The sequence below is a fragment of the Thalia democratica genome, chromosome 8 (genome assembly GCF_965202585.1).
Source record: "Thalia democratica chromosome 8, ktThaDemo2.hap1.1, whole genome shotgun sequence".
Classification (NCBI taxonomy): domain Eukaryota; kingdom Metazoa; phylum Chordata; class Thaliacea; order Salpida; family Salpidae; genus Thalia; species Thalia democratica.
The window spans coordinates 19,003,537-19,020,158 of record NC_139172.1 but is presented as its reverse complement, the minus strand read 5'-3'; the positions used below and the strand labels follow the sequence as shown (position 1 = coordinate 19,020,158).

General features: G+C 26.6%; 2 protein-coding genes across 2 annotated transcripts; both read left to right on the top strand.

The window, feature by feature from the left end:
* The first annotated feature begins 11,387 nt into the window (after window positions 1-11,387).
* On the top strand, window positions 11,388-12,856 carry LOC145842176 (dehydrodolichyl diphosphate synthase complex subunit DHDDS-like). Its single transcript, XM_082949575.1, has one exon. The coding sequence runs from the start codon at window positions 11,401-11,403 to the stop codon at window positions 12,274-12,276; it is 876 nt and encodes a 291-aa protein (XP_082805701.1). The 5' UTR covers window positions 11,388-11,400; the 3' UTR covers window positions 12,277-12,856.
* A 1,924-nt stretch (window positions 12,857-14,780) lies between these two features.
* On the top strand, window positions 14,781-16,161 carry LOC145842170 (ubiquitin thioesterase OTU1-like). Its single transcript, XM_082949569.1, has one exon. It carries the CDS (start codon window positions 14,820-14,822, stop codon window positions 15,744-15,746), a length of 927 nt encoding a protein of 308 aa, XP_082805695.1. The 5' UTR covers window positions 14,781-14,819; the 3' UTR covers window positions 15,747-16,161.
* The last annotated feature ends 461 nt before the right edge of the window (window positions 16,162-16,622 follow it).

Genomic DNA, 16,622 nt, shown 5'->3' with positions numbered 1-16,622 from the left:
TTTAAGAAAATTAATTTTTTTTATTTATTGGACTTGTGTAAATAACTACGTTTTGATGTAATTCGTTATTGAAAAACATAAATCTCACTTAAATTTAGTTTTGTTGACTGATTTCTCATTTCATTGTAGTTAAGCTTATTTAATGTTTAAAACTCACTATGTACATGACTTTTATTTAAGGTATAGTTTTTTCAATACAAATGTTTTACATTCATTTTTAATTTTCACACTTTCAAGCAGTTCGGTTGACAGCCAGAGTTCTGAAACACCTATAAATAAATAAAAATTTTCTTGTTTGAATTTGAAAAAGGGTGGAACGTTCATTTTATTTACTAACAAACACGTTATGTACTTTTTGTAAGCCGGTTAGTGTTTGAAAGCGTAAAACCATATATCTAAGTTTATACTATTGTTTAAGAAACCTACAGATCTAAGATTTTTGAAATACTGCAGCTGATCGTATTGCTATCTTTAAGAATAAATTCAACATATCATGACATGAAAGTTTTATTATCTCCGTAATTGGTTTTTATGCTGTAGTTTATGTTCTCTTTTTTAGTTTGTTTGTCTATTTGATTTTGTATTGTAAATAGTATTTTTATACTAATGTTCTACAACAAGCTGTTTTTTATTTAATGAAGCACTTTAAGATGTTTATCGATCTATAATTTAACTACTAAATAATCATAAACTCCGCCGTTCATGTTGTTAAATGTATTTAAGATCGTCAACTGAAGTCTTGAATTTTAGATTCATTTGTTTTTCAAAGTATTAACAATACGACTAATTAACCTTAAACTTTTTTTTTTGTAAAATAAAGTATGATTTTACGTTTTTTAATAATTTATTTTATATTTTTAGAAGCACTTGGTGGACTAGTTTCCATTTTTCGAATTCTAGGATTAGTAAGCAATTTAATTTTACAAGTAGAGCCGTCAAGCATGATGTTTATCTTTTTTTAGTGATTTTAAAACTTTTAATTATTTGGAATTGATTATGAAAGGCTAGAAGCATAACGATCTAAATGTAAAAACCAACGCATATACTACCGCTACATTTACAAAAGCTTAAATTTTTATAACTCTGCTTAGTGGTGTGAGTCATCATTAAACAAATTGAGAAGTTTGGCTATTTTTAAATCAAAATAATATATTAACTTTTTAAGAATAGACTAATTACTTAGTCGAAAGTTTTTTTAATTTTTAGACATTATTATCTTTCCCAGTGATTACATTATTAAGATCTTAGATCATGAACGTATTTTTTAAACATTTAGTCAGAAATACATTTACTTGTCATCGATCGTTTATACTATAAAATATACTTTTCTGAAATTAAACTTCGATTATAGTGAAGGAGTTTGTCGTAATGCATGTAACTAAAAAAACAAACAAATAAAATGTCATTGTTTTTATAAGAAATAAGGCAAAAATACGTTTATGTCTGAACTCTGAACTGTAAAAAATGCTAAACCATATTTTTTCACCTTAACTTGTTTTATTTTGGCTTTTTTTGTTTATTTAGATTTGTTTTAAAATTAATAGTTATAACAAATTTGTACTTTCTAATGTTTTATTATTATAGCTTTGCCCTTTTTTCGAACTGAAAGATTTGGAGTCCAACATATACTGAATGATTCATTACAGTTTTTAATTTTTGATTACAAAAACAAAAAATTGAATTTCTTAAAGATCTGTCACCATTTTGTTTACTTTATATGTAATAATACTATCTTAGACAGTATTTAGTACGGTAGAGTTAGAAGTTTTAGAAGTTTATAAATCACAAAAAAAAATGCTAAAAAGTTTTGGTCAAAGGAGCTGGTGTTAAAGAACCTATCGGTCATTGAGCAAGAAAATAATTGTTTACTTTATCAGTTTTGTATTAAAAAATAGAGAAGAATTAAGCCGCGTGAAAATAGTACATAGTTCGTACATCTAAGTGTTTATATATTATACGAAAACAGCAGGTAAAAACTTAAAAAGTTTAATTTTAATTTTAAAGCAAAGCTAATAGGAAAACAGTTATTTATTTGCAAACACGAGTGGCGAAGTTTTATGATCTCACAGGGAATGCTGAGCTAATTGACCTTAAACTATAATTGTCAGATTTAATGATATAAAAGCCACACGTATTTATTTAAAGTACAAGTATATACATGTACAAATTTAACAATTCAGACAGTTTTGACTTAAACACGGTTAACTGTCATATTTAAATGTTTCGTTTTGACTTTTATTTGAATTTTTAGGATAATCGCACACAGAGTTGTCAGAATGTAGTTTGTTAACTAAAGTTTAAATTATTAAAGCATCTTTTTTTTCTTTTTAAGCAGAATGTTTAGCTTTAGATTTTTGAATAAAATATAACAGACTAAATAAAACACTCTTTGGTAAACAGCTACAATTAATGAAATTATACTTTTGATAAGTATGATGACACAATTAAAAACAATATTACTTGAGGTAGTTTTGAATTTTCTAGATTTCCTATGACGTTATCTCCCTGAATACCTCCTGACCTTAATATATAAGCGTGATTTTAGAGATTATATGGGTAAAAAAAAAAAAAACTATTTTTATAACTATAAACACATACCATCATCAAGCTAATAACAGCAAAAATCTTCAAACAAGGTAAGGTGACTTTTATGACTTAAAAATGTTTAAAAAATGTGCTGTTGTGATTTTTTATCAATTAGTTTAGTTTTCAAGTGCTTTTCCGTTTTTTTTATTAATAAAGTTTTCAATTATACTATAAGCCTCAATACAAATAATCTCAAGCTTTTTTAATTTAAACTTTAACTAATATAATTGTTTTAAAACTTGCATTAACATTTAATAATGTAACTATTTTAAAAAAGCTTTTCAAATATCAACCTTCAATAAATTTTTGTTGTAAGCGATAAACTATAAACGATAAAATCTAATTGTAAATTTATTAGTAATCCTATAGTTGTTTTTTTTTTCAAAAAAATGACTGATTTTGTTCATATTTCTTAACGAAGTTAATGTTATTGTTTTTAATAAAACTTGATCTTTTTTAGGAAGTTTATTTTTGAATGTTGAAAAGTTTTAAAGTCTTTGTAAAAAAATCAGTGTGTTTTTTAAGTCTACCACTATTAGTCATCATTCACATCAACTGACTAAATTGCAGTTATTGTGTTTAGAATTGATATACTACTGTGTAAATGAAAATATTCCACTTTTCTATTTTTGTTATAAACCAGGATTTCCTTAGCTTTTTCACAAATCCCCCTTTGAAGAAACAAAAAAAGCTATGGCCCTTTAATAAATTTTTCTACCTTAAAAAATATTAAATATGCCTAAAACCTTTTTTTTATTGCACTTAATCATCACCTCCAGAATATAATATCTAGTGTAAGTTTGAATTTATATTGTTATTGAATATTTTTTTATAGTCTAATAAAAATTTTGAAATAAATTAAATACTCTTAATTTCTTTATTTATTTTTTAAGTCTTTGGTTATGTATTTTTGAGTCAGTTTGATTAAGAATTTGGTTGTAAGATTTTAGTATTTTTCTAAACAGGTGTCTGCTGGTAACCCAGCAGTCAAGGTTTCTGTTTATAGAGCTGGGACTAACTGGCTCTTGTGCTTCATTCACAGTGGTTCCAACTTAATACCTTTGGTGACTTTTTCATTGAGGTTATAATAAAATATATATATATATATATATATATCACAGATGTTCTTGTGCTAAAACTTTATTTCAACTAACAGCGTTTCACTGCTCTCAAATAAATTTAAGAACAGATCTACGGAGTCTATAAAATGTTAACACACATTAGAAAAAAAGCAGAAAAAAGCATGTATAATTATGTATAGTATTTATCTAGGTAGTAACTATAAATGGACTTTATGGTTTAAAAACAAAGTTTGGGATAAAACGCCGTTAGTTGAAATAAAGTTTTAGCACAAGAACATCTGTGATATACATTCCGATAAGCTTAGCTTATCAGGATCTCCAGGATTTAACGCCTTATAACGTTACATCTTATATATATATATATATACTTTGTATTTTGAATTTAACTGGCTGATGATCAAAGCTTTATGAAAAATTAAAGCTTTGTGAAACATATGTTCCAGAATTTTTAAAATCGCCATTTGAATAAATTATTTAAAAGCCCTTCAAGTGGGCTCAGTTGAAAGTGTTTACGTTTAAACATTAACCTTATTTTATATATATATATATATATATATATTAAAGGTTTTATACAAAGTTCTGATCGATAGTGCTAGACAAATAAAATTGGAGCTTAATATTTATTTAATTGTATAAAAAACTATAATTTAAACAGCTGTTTCACACATTGAAATGTAAAATTTCATGTGATCGTCAGTAAGTTACAGTTTATTATAATAGTGAACAGAAATTTTGATTTTAGAATTTTTATAATAATTGTGACGTAGTAATGGTACAGCTTATTGTACGATTAGCTGAATTTGAAATACGCTGTGAATGTTATTTTATGCTTTTTAGGAAAGCTAAAAAGGTTATTTTGGAAAAATGTTTTAAGCTATTAGAAAAATTTTTTAGACTGTTGGGAAAAATGTTATAAAATGCTATAAAATACTCGTGTTTGCCGCTTCGATTTTATTTTGTTTTAATATTTAGTTGGTTTTAATTTTATTAAAAAAGTATTTTTGATAATGGATGCATATGTTTTGTCTTTCGCTTTTCTTGTTTAGTGTTACGTTCTTATCTGATTTTTCGATTTCTATTTTTTCTAAGTTACAAAGTTCGCAGCCGAATTTAGTATTGAATTTTAATTTTGTCCTGTTTAATATTTCCTATTTAATTTTGTAGTCTGTATTGTCATCTTTTAAGTTCCATATGTAAGTCGCTAGTTCTGTTGTGTGTCTTTTGTTAATATTGTTGAATGATGATTTGTGGTTTCTGTATCTTTGTTTAAAGGTATTTCCTATCAATCCTATATACTGCTTTGTTGTTTTATTTGATGTTATTGTTGCTTTATAAATTATATTTGAACCTTGCCCTTTAAATAACGAATGCCTATTCTGTTCACTATTATAATAAACTGTAACTTACTGACGGTCACATGAAATTTTACATTTCAATGTGTGAAACAGGTGTTTAAATTATAGTTTTTTATATAATTAAATAAATAAATAAATATATATATATTATATAATGCAAATAATAATTATTTAGCTTATGTAAAACTACAAATATATTTAGCCAGTAAAAAACAAAATGTAACAAAATGAAAATTTAGGTAAGAAAGTGCATCTAAATTTTGCACTTAAGATTTAAAAATTCTGCAAAGTGTTATATAAAAATGCTACAAAAATACTAAACAAAAAATTTCAAAAATTAAGGAAAATAAGGAAAAAGTTAAATTTAATAATGAATAAATCTTAATTACATGCTAACAGTATAGACTCCATAATAAATATAACTATATTTAAACATAAAATATTAATTTTAACTGGCAGAAACAATATCGGTTACTAATAGCATCTTACATGGTTGTCAATATCAGTTTTAATCTATAAATCAATTTACAACTGACGTCATGAATAGAAGTTTCAAATTAAAAGTGATTATAGCAGACTTATTAGATCAATATGAAAGTTTTAGTTAACTTATGGAAAATTTTGTGATGATCTATTACATATTATCTCCCCTATAGCTTTAACAAAACAGCCTAAAGAGAATCATTAGTTTGTCTACATTCAGGAGATCCTTTATGTTGCATATGGTATGTAAGTTCTCCTAAAAAATTGATACTTATTCTTATGTTAATTATAAAGCTATTTACTAAACCAATAACTAAGAATATATTTCTATCCTTAATAAACTTAAGGAAATTTTTTATGGGTTTAGTTTGATTTTTAGTAGTTTCAACCTTGAAATTTTCCATCATGGATATTAAGGATGAACTTTCATCTTAGATTTAGTTTTACTAATTAGCTTTATACCTCAAAAACAAAGTATATATTAAACTTAACTTTTAAGCTTCAACAGCTGAGCCATACAGTAATTGTTTTAAAAGAATACAGTTTTCTCCTTTACATTCCTGATGAAATATTATTAAATTGTATTAGTTTTAAATCAGTTTACATCCATAAAATATTTCATCAGTAATATAAGGGAGAAAATAGTTCTCTCACAATATAATTACTGTGTTTGAAATGGTTTTATTTAACTCAATTGTTCAAGCTTATACATTTAATGTGATTATGAACTTATACATAAAGGAATAAGTACATAAAAAATTTATGAAAAATATATTAAAATTTAAATATTACATTGTGTTTTGATTTATGCAAGATATAACAAAAAGTCTCTTTGAGTCATGTGTTTCAAAGGTTTTCCCTCAGGATAACTTAGGCTAGTTTGAACTTTTTTCAAAAAATCAGGCTAGTTTGAATATTTTCCTTAAATTTCAAGTTAATTTGTTTTAACTTTAATCATTTATTTTTTATATTAATTTATAAACTCCTGTTTTATGAAGATTATTTAATAATAAAGCTTGATCAATAAAATTTTTCAGATTTTGGCTAATTTTTTTAAATATTTTGTCTCCGGCCAAATATTTTAGGCCGGGTTTATTGCCCCAAAAAAAGTTAACCCTGATTTATCTAAATTTAACAGGGTGGCAATTTTACCTGGATACCTGAAATTTGAAAGTTTAGCCAAGAAAACCTTGAATTTTGGTACTTACTAGAATTTTTTTAATCTGAATTTTTTAATAATTTATATTGTATAGCAATAAAATTAAAATTAAAAAAAATTACTATGATATGCAAACAAGTTATATACTATTCAGAATTTTATTTGTCAGCTTTAGTTTTACCTTATTCAAAAGGTACAAGAAAACTTGTACAAAACCTAATAAAAATCAAGAATCCTGGAAAAAATACTAAATATCCATCTTGATATTATTATTTTTACGCTTTTAATGGTAATGTTTGTTGTATATATTTTCAATTGAACTATTATTTTTTTAAGAATCTATAATGGACATAAAGTACAACTAATTTAGGGGTATCTAAAAAATAACTAATAAGTATTTTATTCATATTTTTTTTCAAATGTTAATTTTTTTGCTTTAAATTTAGTAATATTTTTGCTCATTCAGTATTTTAGTACAAGTTATGTACATATATGATTAAACCTTATTTAGTATTTACAAAGAAAGTTGAAGTCTTCAATAAATTAGTATCAAAAATGATTTTTATATGACCGTTTTACCTGAAAAATACTGAAGTTATGAACAGTTTTTAATATACAAAAAATCAAAATTTTAGTAAAATATATGTGTTATATAACTATATATAACTAAAAGTTATTTATTGTTCAGAGCTCTATACATAATTTAACCTAGTCAAGTATCTAGGCTTATAAAAAGTCATAAGAAAATGCTAAGTTAGGATCTAGATTCTATCAAATATGGCTGGAAAATTAACAACACTAGTCCCATTTACTGGACAACAAAACTGATAGCTCTAAGTTTTACTTCAAGTTTGGTTTAAAATTTATTCTATTCAAATTATTTTTCAGATATAATGCTTAATAGGATTTATTTGATGTGTACATTTCCTTAAACTTTATTAAAAGTAGACAAGACTGACTATGAGTATAATAAACAAAGTTTTTACTTTAAGCTTGATTGACAGTAAATTTGATCACTTTCTGGGTTGTTAATACTTTTTTTTCACAAACTCAGGCTGACTTAAACTAGTTTGATGTATTTTAGACTAGTTTCTGGTCACTTATGTTAGTATTTTTGTTTCCGTGACTAGTAATACTGGTTTTTATTTAAGTCAAGCTAGTTTTAGTCACTTAAAATTTACAATATTTAAGTGGCAACTGGTTTCTTGGAATAACTTTCCTTCAATTTTGCCTTAAAGAGAGACTAATTTAGACACTTTTTTATCTAAAGTTTGTTTTATATTAATATAGGTCACATAAACATTTACTTTAATAAACGTAGAATAAATTTAGAAAACCTGGAAGGTTATTCCAAGAAACCAGTTGCCACTTAAATATTGTAAATTTTGTTGTAAATGTATGAAATATTTGTGACAATTCTTTTTTAAATATCAATAAAAATTGATATTTACAAACTTATTATACTTATCTAGTAAACTTATAGTGTAGTTTTTTATTAATACCATTATTGATTAACTTAAACAACTTAAAAAAAAAATTCTGCAATAATTAAAAATAAACTACAGGCTAGTTAGTAGTAACACTATTTTGCTGACTTATTAAAGATAGAAACTTTAATTTTAAAGAAAACCTTTCTTACATGATTTAAAGAAACAATTTATGAAAAGTTTCTTTGACATTGAAGGCTTAAAATCAATTTCTCAAAGCTTGAACGAGGTTTTAATAAAATCTTCTTTTTTTTTATTAAGTATGTACCTGTCATATGATATCTATTGATCTTTCTTACTTTAACTTAGATTTATTTTATTTCTAAACTTATTTTTAAGTTTTTAAAGCAGTTTACAGGGTTGTCACTTACTCAGACTTCTCAGGATAACTCAGGCTAATTTTAAGTTTTTTAAAAAGCTTTCTAGAAGCCATATCTAATTAAATAATTTGAAACTAAAGGTGTGCTATAGTTCTTATTATATATAGTTTGATCATTACAATTAGACCAATAAACTACATAGTTTTACTAGTCTTATTTAGCATGGAACACAATATTTAGGAGGGTGTCAGTATAAATCAGGGTATGCCAATATAAAATTGCAAAAGTAGTGTATAAAAGCTGTAAGTAGTCTTTAATTGTGTTTGAGTCCTTTCAGCATAAATGTGGTAGAGAAAAAAATAATTAATAATTATTTGGTTTTCAAAACTACAATTAACTTTAGAAAACCTCAGTTTTACGAAAAAACAGTGGTAAACACATAAAATTTAAATTTTCATAAAAAATACAGGGTTTCATTTTTTGCTTCTTAGTGAACGTTAACATAATGATATGTACAATATTGTATATAATTATTTTCTTGTTTGTGATTAAGTAAATTATTGAGACACAAACTAGGTGAAAAACTTAAAATGATAAATTACTTGTTTGTTCTTAGGCTTGCAGATAGTTAATACACTTTATAAGACTTGATTTCAAACATCGAAACAATTATAGATTTTTGTTTCAAGCTAAAACTTTAGTCTGCAAGGATGTAAATCTAATTGTAATAGCAGTTTAAGGCCATAGGGGGGTCCAACTTTTTTTTTTTACAAAAAATAACTTTGGCTTTTATATGAAAGCTTTAAATACAAACTACAAGCCTGTTTTTATAGAATTCAAAAATATAATTTAACTTTTGAGATATTTTATTTTTTGTAAAAAGTTTCCGATACAAACGTATGGACCGCAAGTTTTTTGGGGTCAATTTTCTCGGAAATTTAAAAATTCACTAAAAACCTATCTCCTCCTTCATTTTTTGACCTAGAGACTTCAAATTTTCAGGAAATGTTCCTTTTAATATTTTGAAGAATCTGAATGTTGGAATTTTTGAAATTTTGAAAAATAAAAATTTTATCCACAAAAAACTAAAAAAAAAGGTAGTTTTTTGACAATAATTTTTTTTTTACTCAAAATTTAAAAAATTCCTACAATAGATCTCTTTAAAGTTTAATGATACACATTCTGTAAAAATTTGAGAAAGATTACTTAAAAAATGAAGGAGGAGATAGATTTTTAGTGAAATAGTCTTTTTTCGCATTTTTAGTTTTTGCCTTCCATAAGGAACCTATTGAACACCCTTTCTTTGATCGCTTATATCTCAAAAGTTACTTTGAGTTTTTTTAAGCGGTTAAAAGTGTCTGATAGCTCAAATTAAATTCTACAAAATAAGATCAAGTTGTAAAAAACAAAGTGGACCCCCCCTATGGCCTTAAATCAGTGTTGAAATAAATTAAGTTATGAGTGGAAAAAAGGTCAAGTTGTTACTAAAACTGTGGCCCAAAAATATTTTTATTTTCAGTGTTTAGTCCACAACTAACAATTGCCAGCCTTCTATTTTAGTTAATAGTTATTAATTCTTCTTCAAAAAAGATTTTTTAAAGAGTGAACATACCATGTGTTTTTTATTCAGTTTGAACACTATAGCTACTAAGCACTTTTCACAGCTTAATAAAACTTAAGTAACTTTTGACATATACAGGTTTACAACAAACTCAAAATAAATCAGGCTAGTCTTTACATTTTATTTTTTACTTAGGCTAACTCAGATTAGTTTAAGCTTTCAATAAAATTCATAGTTGATGGAATTTTGATTCTAAAATCAAGCTAAATTTGATTTTTTCAAAATCTAGGGATAATTTTCTTTGAATTTTTTTTATATTTTTTTTCTCAAAAAGTTAAGTTTTGTTATATCTTTATTTTTTAAGTATACTAGATTAGCTTACAGTGATGTTTTTGAATTTTAAGCTAAAATGTATTTTTTTAAATTCAAGTATCCTATAAACTCCGGCTGACACTAATAGTTTGATGTAACTCAGGCTAACTTTTCATCATTCAGGCAACTTATTGCTTTAAAAAAAGACAAATTAGATTAAAGTTAAGTTGAAACATTCTAGAAATTGTAAAAATACTTGAATAAAACCAACAAAAGTTTATTGCCAATTTTTTTAGGTATTTTAAAATTCACTAAAAATACACTTCAGAAACATTTATTATTAATTTTTAAAGACTTTCAGTGTTGAAGTTTTTTTATGTTAAAAATTAAAATTTTTAGATTAAAAAATCAAATAACAGGCTTTTTTTTTAACAAATTAAAAAAAAAAAAAAGAAAAAAAAAATTCCTGCATTGAAAAAATTTAAATATTTGTAACAGACTTTCTGTGAAAACTTGATTAAAATTGGTTGAAAAATTATGGAGAAGGTAGATTTTCAATCAATTTTTTTGTTTTTTAATCATGGAGCTTGCGAAATTGAGACACTTGTATCTTAAAACTACTCTGAATATTGTTAAAGGGTTGAAAGTTTTTATTAGCCAAGAAAAAACTACAAAATAAGATCGATTTGTAAAAAACAAGGTGGGCCCTACCCTATAGGCTAAATGTCTGTTAAAATAATGCAGATCGCTATAAACAAAATAATTTTTAGTACAATAAAGAAAAAATTAACAAAAATAATAAGTGTTTAATAAATTGTTCAGAAACTATATTAAAATTTTAATAATTCAATTTATATTTTTTTCTTTAGAAATTTAAAATTAGTTTAAATTTTAAATATTTTTTTAAAGTCAGTTTTAGACTCAGCGTTTGGTTTATTTTTGTATATTAAGTTTATTTGTTATACTTTTAAATAAAAAGTTTTAATATTTTCATATGATAATAACAACATATTTTAATTTACTTATTATCAGTATCATTTAGTGTTTAATTAAAAATGGCTCTTATTGCATCAGAGGATGAAATTCAAGAAGGGTGGTACCATAAGTATATAAGGTCTATTTTGAAAAGTGGACCCATACCAGAACATGTTGCATTCATAATGGATGGCAATAGACGTTTTGCCAAAAGCAAAAACCTGAAGACATTGCAAGGACACACTGAAGGTTTTGACAAACTCGGGTACGTTTTGAAATGGTGTCAGGAGCTAGGTGTAAAACAAGTATCTTGCTTTGCATTTAGTTTGGAAAATTTCAAAAGAAGTGAACAAGAAGTCAATGACTTGATGAACTTAGCTAGAGATAAATTTAAGGTAATATTAGATAAAAAAGATAAGCTTGATAAATATGGTGTATGTATTAGGTTTGTTGGTGACCTAAAAAGGCTACCTGATGATTTGCAACAAGTGATAAACCAGCTCCATTTGCAAACAAAGTCTAACAGTAAATGTTACTTGAATGTCTGTGTGGCATACACATCAAGGTTTGAAATGATGGAAGGAATAAAATTACTGGCTGAAGGTGTTCAAAACAACCAGATTTTGTCATCAGACATTGATGAGTATTTATTTAGTAAGTCATTAAAAATTCCAAAAGTTGATCTTCTTGTAAGAACATCAGGGGAAATTAGACTTAGTGATTTTCTAATGTGGCAGAACTCGTTTTCTCTTTTTTCATTTGTTAAGAATTACTGGCCTGACTTAACAACTTGGAATTTTTATTTAGCCATTTTGTTCTATCAACAAGCCTACAAACCAAAAACAATACTAGAAGAAAAGTTTTTATCTTCTACCACTGAAGAAGTACTTACAGAGTCTGAGAAAGAGGAAAAAAAGCAAAGAGTAAATACTTTTTTGTCAAATATATCCAAGTAATAACTTGAATAATTTAAAAATAAACTAGATTTCAAATGTTAATTCTTGTTCTCTTTTTTATACTTAACTTTTATATTTATGATGCTGTAAATAAACTAACTGTTGATGCTAATACCACACAGTTAATTATTTTGTGGGGTTCAAACTTGATAAATAAAGCAACCATTGTTAGTCACACTGGCAGTTAACCGTCTTGTCAGGAAAATTTAGCCATACAAATAAATTTTGAAGATAAAAGACGGCTCACAAAACCCTTGCTGAAACTTTTTGTAGTCTCAATCCAGTGTATTTGCTTTGGTTGAATACAATAGAGTATCTGACTTCAACGAAACTTCTCAATGTTAATTAATTTAATTGCCTATAGTATGCATGTTCATTTGTGTCTTTTAGGGTTAAACTTACGTACTGTCAAATTGTTTCTAGGTATCTGAAGATGATTGAATGAACTGGCAGTTAAAAGGAAAAAAAAGTTATTTAAACTGCGTTGATAGAGTTCTGAACAAAATAGTTTGGGACTAAAAAAACTTTAATTAGTTATCTTAAAAGTTAAAATTAGGAACTTTTATAGTTGTTTTATTTATTGTAAGCTTAACAAATGAATTGATTGAATAATTATTTTAAATGTTCTTCAGTTTTACGTGACAAATGTTTTTTTATGTTAATATTATTATAATTTTTTGATCAGAAATTCTAACATGTTAAAATACTAGATAATATTAATTTCTTATACATTTGCTAGCATTTTATAATTTATTAGGTAATTAAGTATTTACATGCTAATGAAACAAATTACAGATATAACATTATATTTGTATTAACATTATTTTAAGTTTAAAGTGTGTATAGCAACAGTACTTTAATTTTGACTTGAAAACTTTTTCAAAGTTGTAAAATATGCTTTTAAGCATATATATTTGCTTATAGTATTCATACTTTTTTTCCTTTGTTTTACTCGAAAAAAATCCTAAAAAAATTATATAATACAACTACTTCTACTAAAGATTTAAATTGATTTTTGAAAATATGATTACTTTTTATTCATTGTAATTGTAACTCTTCCAAAATATTTTAGACAAGTTGAATTTTGTTAGAAATTCTAACTATTTATTTAATTATCTGTCTAAAAATCAGGCTAGTTTTTTTAAATTTTGAGTCCTTATTTCTTTGAATTTTGATTATGTCTTTGATTAATGTTCATTTACAGTATAAAACTCAACTATCAGTCGTCAATTTTTGCACCTTTTAACTAACACCACTACTTAAGTATATTTTTTAAACTAAGTTTAAACCGTACTCTTGCTTTATTACATTAACACATGTTTGTTACTGAACATTTCTACAACTTTCTTAGCTCCGTTGAAGTGTGCTAACTTGTTAACACACAGAAAAATGTTCTAATGTAATAAAGAAAGAACTGTTTAAATTTGTTTATCTATCAGGGTTGCCACTTGAACTGGAAAAATCAGGAATTTTAACAATTTTCACATGTTCCGTAGTAAAACTTTGATTTGACTCAAAAATTCTATCATATAAATAAAAAACATATTTAAAGTAGATTTACAGTATTTTTTCAATGTTTTTATACTATTTAACACAGTTTCTCTCCTTAAACTTCACTTAAAACTCAAAAATGTGTACTTTTAAAAACCTGGAAAAAAATTTGAAAAAACGAGTGGCAACCCTGTATTATATATTCCAGTAAACTTGTTTCGCTAAGATCTTTATTAGCAAATGCAAAAACTTATATTTTGTATACTTATTTAAAAACTATTAACTCAACAAAAAAAAGTACAATATTATTAGTGTCATAAAACACGATTGGAGAAAACTTCGCATGTGATGAAATTGTACTTGATGTATTAATTGTTTAATTAACCTACTCAATTTACAAACAAAAATTTAAGATATCGTTTTTTAAGTGATAAAAATTTTTTAAATGCAGTTAAAAATAGATTTTTTTTTATACTTCTTGCAAATTTCACTGTATTTAATATGCTAACATGTTGTCTTAAATAAGGATATGGTAAATTGTTAAAAGGTTAAAAAATGTTTTTGCAGAAATCAGGATAGTAATAGTAGTTCATGACTAGTTTTATGCTTCCACTTGGAAGAAGTTGTAACCATGTATTATAATTTTATTAAACCTTTTTATAAATCTAGTTCCATATTAAACATTTACATACTTAATTTATTTACCCGTGTATTTTATAGTACCAAAGGTGATACATAAATTATGTTTTTTTTCTCCTTTTGGAGAAGTGTAAAACTAAATTTACTTAGTACAATTGCATCTTTTTTATGAAGCATACTTTCAGTGACTTTAGTTTTTGTTGTATTTTTTTTATCCAAAGCATATTTATTTATTGTTTTTCTTAAAATTTTTTAGATAAATTTTCATCTAGATAAATGTGCAGTTTATTACTAATGTTTTTCAGTTGTTATTTTTACTTGCAATATTTAAATTTTTCGAAATAAAAATGACTATTTTTTTACACAGTAATATAAGCCTTACAAGTCGTTTTATTTAACATACTGCCTTCAACATGACCAACCTTCGATTGAGATGCAGAGACCCGAACGGCAAGTCGCACAACATAATGACGCTGAACAGCAGCTCCACCCTCAACGAGCTGATGAAGGTCATTTGCGAGCTGAGCGGCGTGTGCACGTCCACGCAGAAGATCACCATGGGATACCCACCGACCCCCCTCGACCTGTCCGACCCCATGAAAACCCTCGCCGAAATGAAAGTTTCCTCTGGAAACATGCTCAAAGTTGTGGAAACCGACAAGAAGAAGACGGCGATGAAAATCGCAGCGAACGAAGCGAAGCACGCGCCCGTGCCTTGTGTCACTATGAGAAAGAACTCGGTGCCAGCCGACAACTCCTGTCTTTTCTACAGCGTTTACTACTGCATGAACAACGGAAATTTCGACGCAACCAAGTACAACGAAGCTAAAAAACTGAGGGCAAGAGTCGCACACGCGGTCCGTAACAACCCTGAAGAGTACACAGAAGCGGTGTTGGAAAAAACACCCGACCTGTACAGCGTTTGGATTCAGGACGACCAGGCTTGGGGCGGGGCGATCGAGCTGCGCATTCTCTCCAGCCTGCTTCAGATCGAAATTGTGGCGTTCGACATTCAGACGGTCCGGCCGGACAGGTACGGCATGGACATGAACTTTCCCCGCCGCATATTCGTTATTTACGACGGCACGCACTACGACCCGGTGAGTCTGAGCGAAGACAGGAACTTTCAGATTCCCGAGACGACCATCTTCATGACGAACGACGACTGCGCCTTCGAGCAGGTGAAGCAGCTCGCCCAAACCATGAACAAGTCGCGGCAGTTCGTCGATTTGAACAGCTGCAAGTTCTTCTGCAAGGACTGCAACCGCGGCTTCAAAGGCCAAACGGAAATGATGCAGCATTGCAAGGAAACGAGTCACCAAAACTTCATGCAACTATGATCTTCCTACCAATGAGTACTCCTTGTCATTACTAAGCTTCTTACTGCTATACCTCCAAACGCTTTTTAGATTTTTTTCGTGTATATTTTTTTGTTTTTCAGAAGAGCAAAAAGGTAACCCTTAGTACTTTAAAAGGTCTATGTGTGTTTTTTTATAAAGTTCTTTTGGTAAACTTCACGTTCTATAATAATTACAGTCAATAAATATTTATTTGTAGGTTTATTTAGTTAAAATATAAACATGATTTTCTTAAGTGGTTCATTTTATTTCCAAGTGGTTTTTAAAATTCTACTCCTTACCATGGCATGATTGAAATTACAAATACTATATACATTTTTTGAAACTGTTATGAAAAGCATTTTACTATCATATAGGTTATGAACGCTTAATTTTTTGTAATTTTGTTACTTAAATAAGAAAAATTCTACAGAATATAATAAATTATTTATGTTTTATTCTTCTAAATAAGTACATATAGCTATTTATAGCACGTTTCAATCCTTTATAACAGGTTTTGCTTTATTATTATTATTTTGCCTTGTAATAGAAATTTACAAGTAAAGTTGTACTGTGTTTTCTTAGACTTTTTATACTTTTTGTGTATTTATAAATAAATGTAAAAAATTATAAATTGATTTCATGAGTTTGTGTTTTATAAAACAACTTATAAAAAGTTAATTTATTCCATACTACTGTTTTAAACATTTTCCCTGGCTACTAGGACATGAAAATTTTATGCACTTATAAAATGTTGAAATGAAAGTCAAGCAGGTACGTAGTACTTGCATTTGAGATAATTCATAATATTAAATCCAATATACTACAAGATTAAAAATGCTTAGAGTGTTTCTATATACGAATTTGACAGTAATTCAG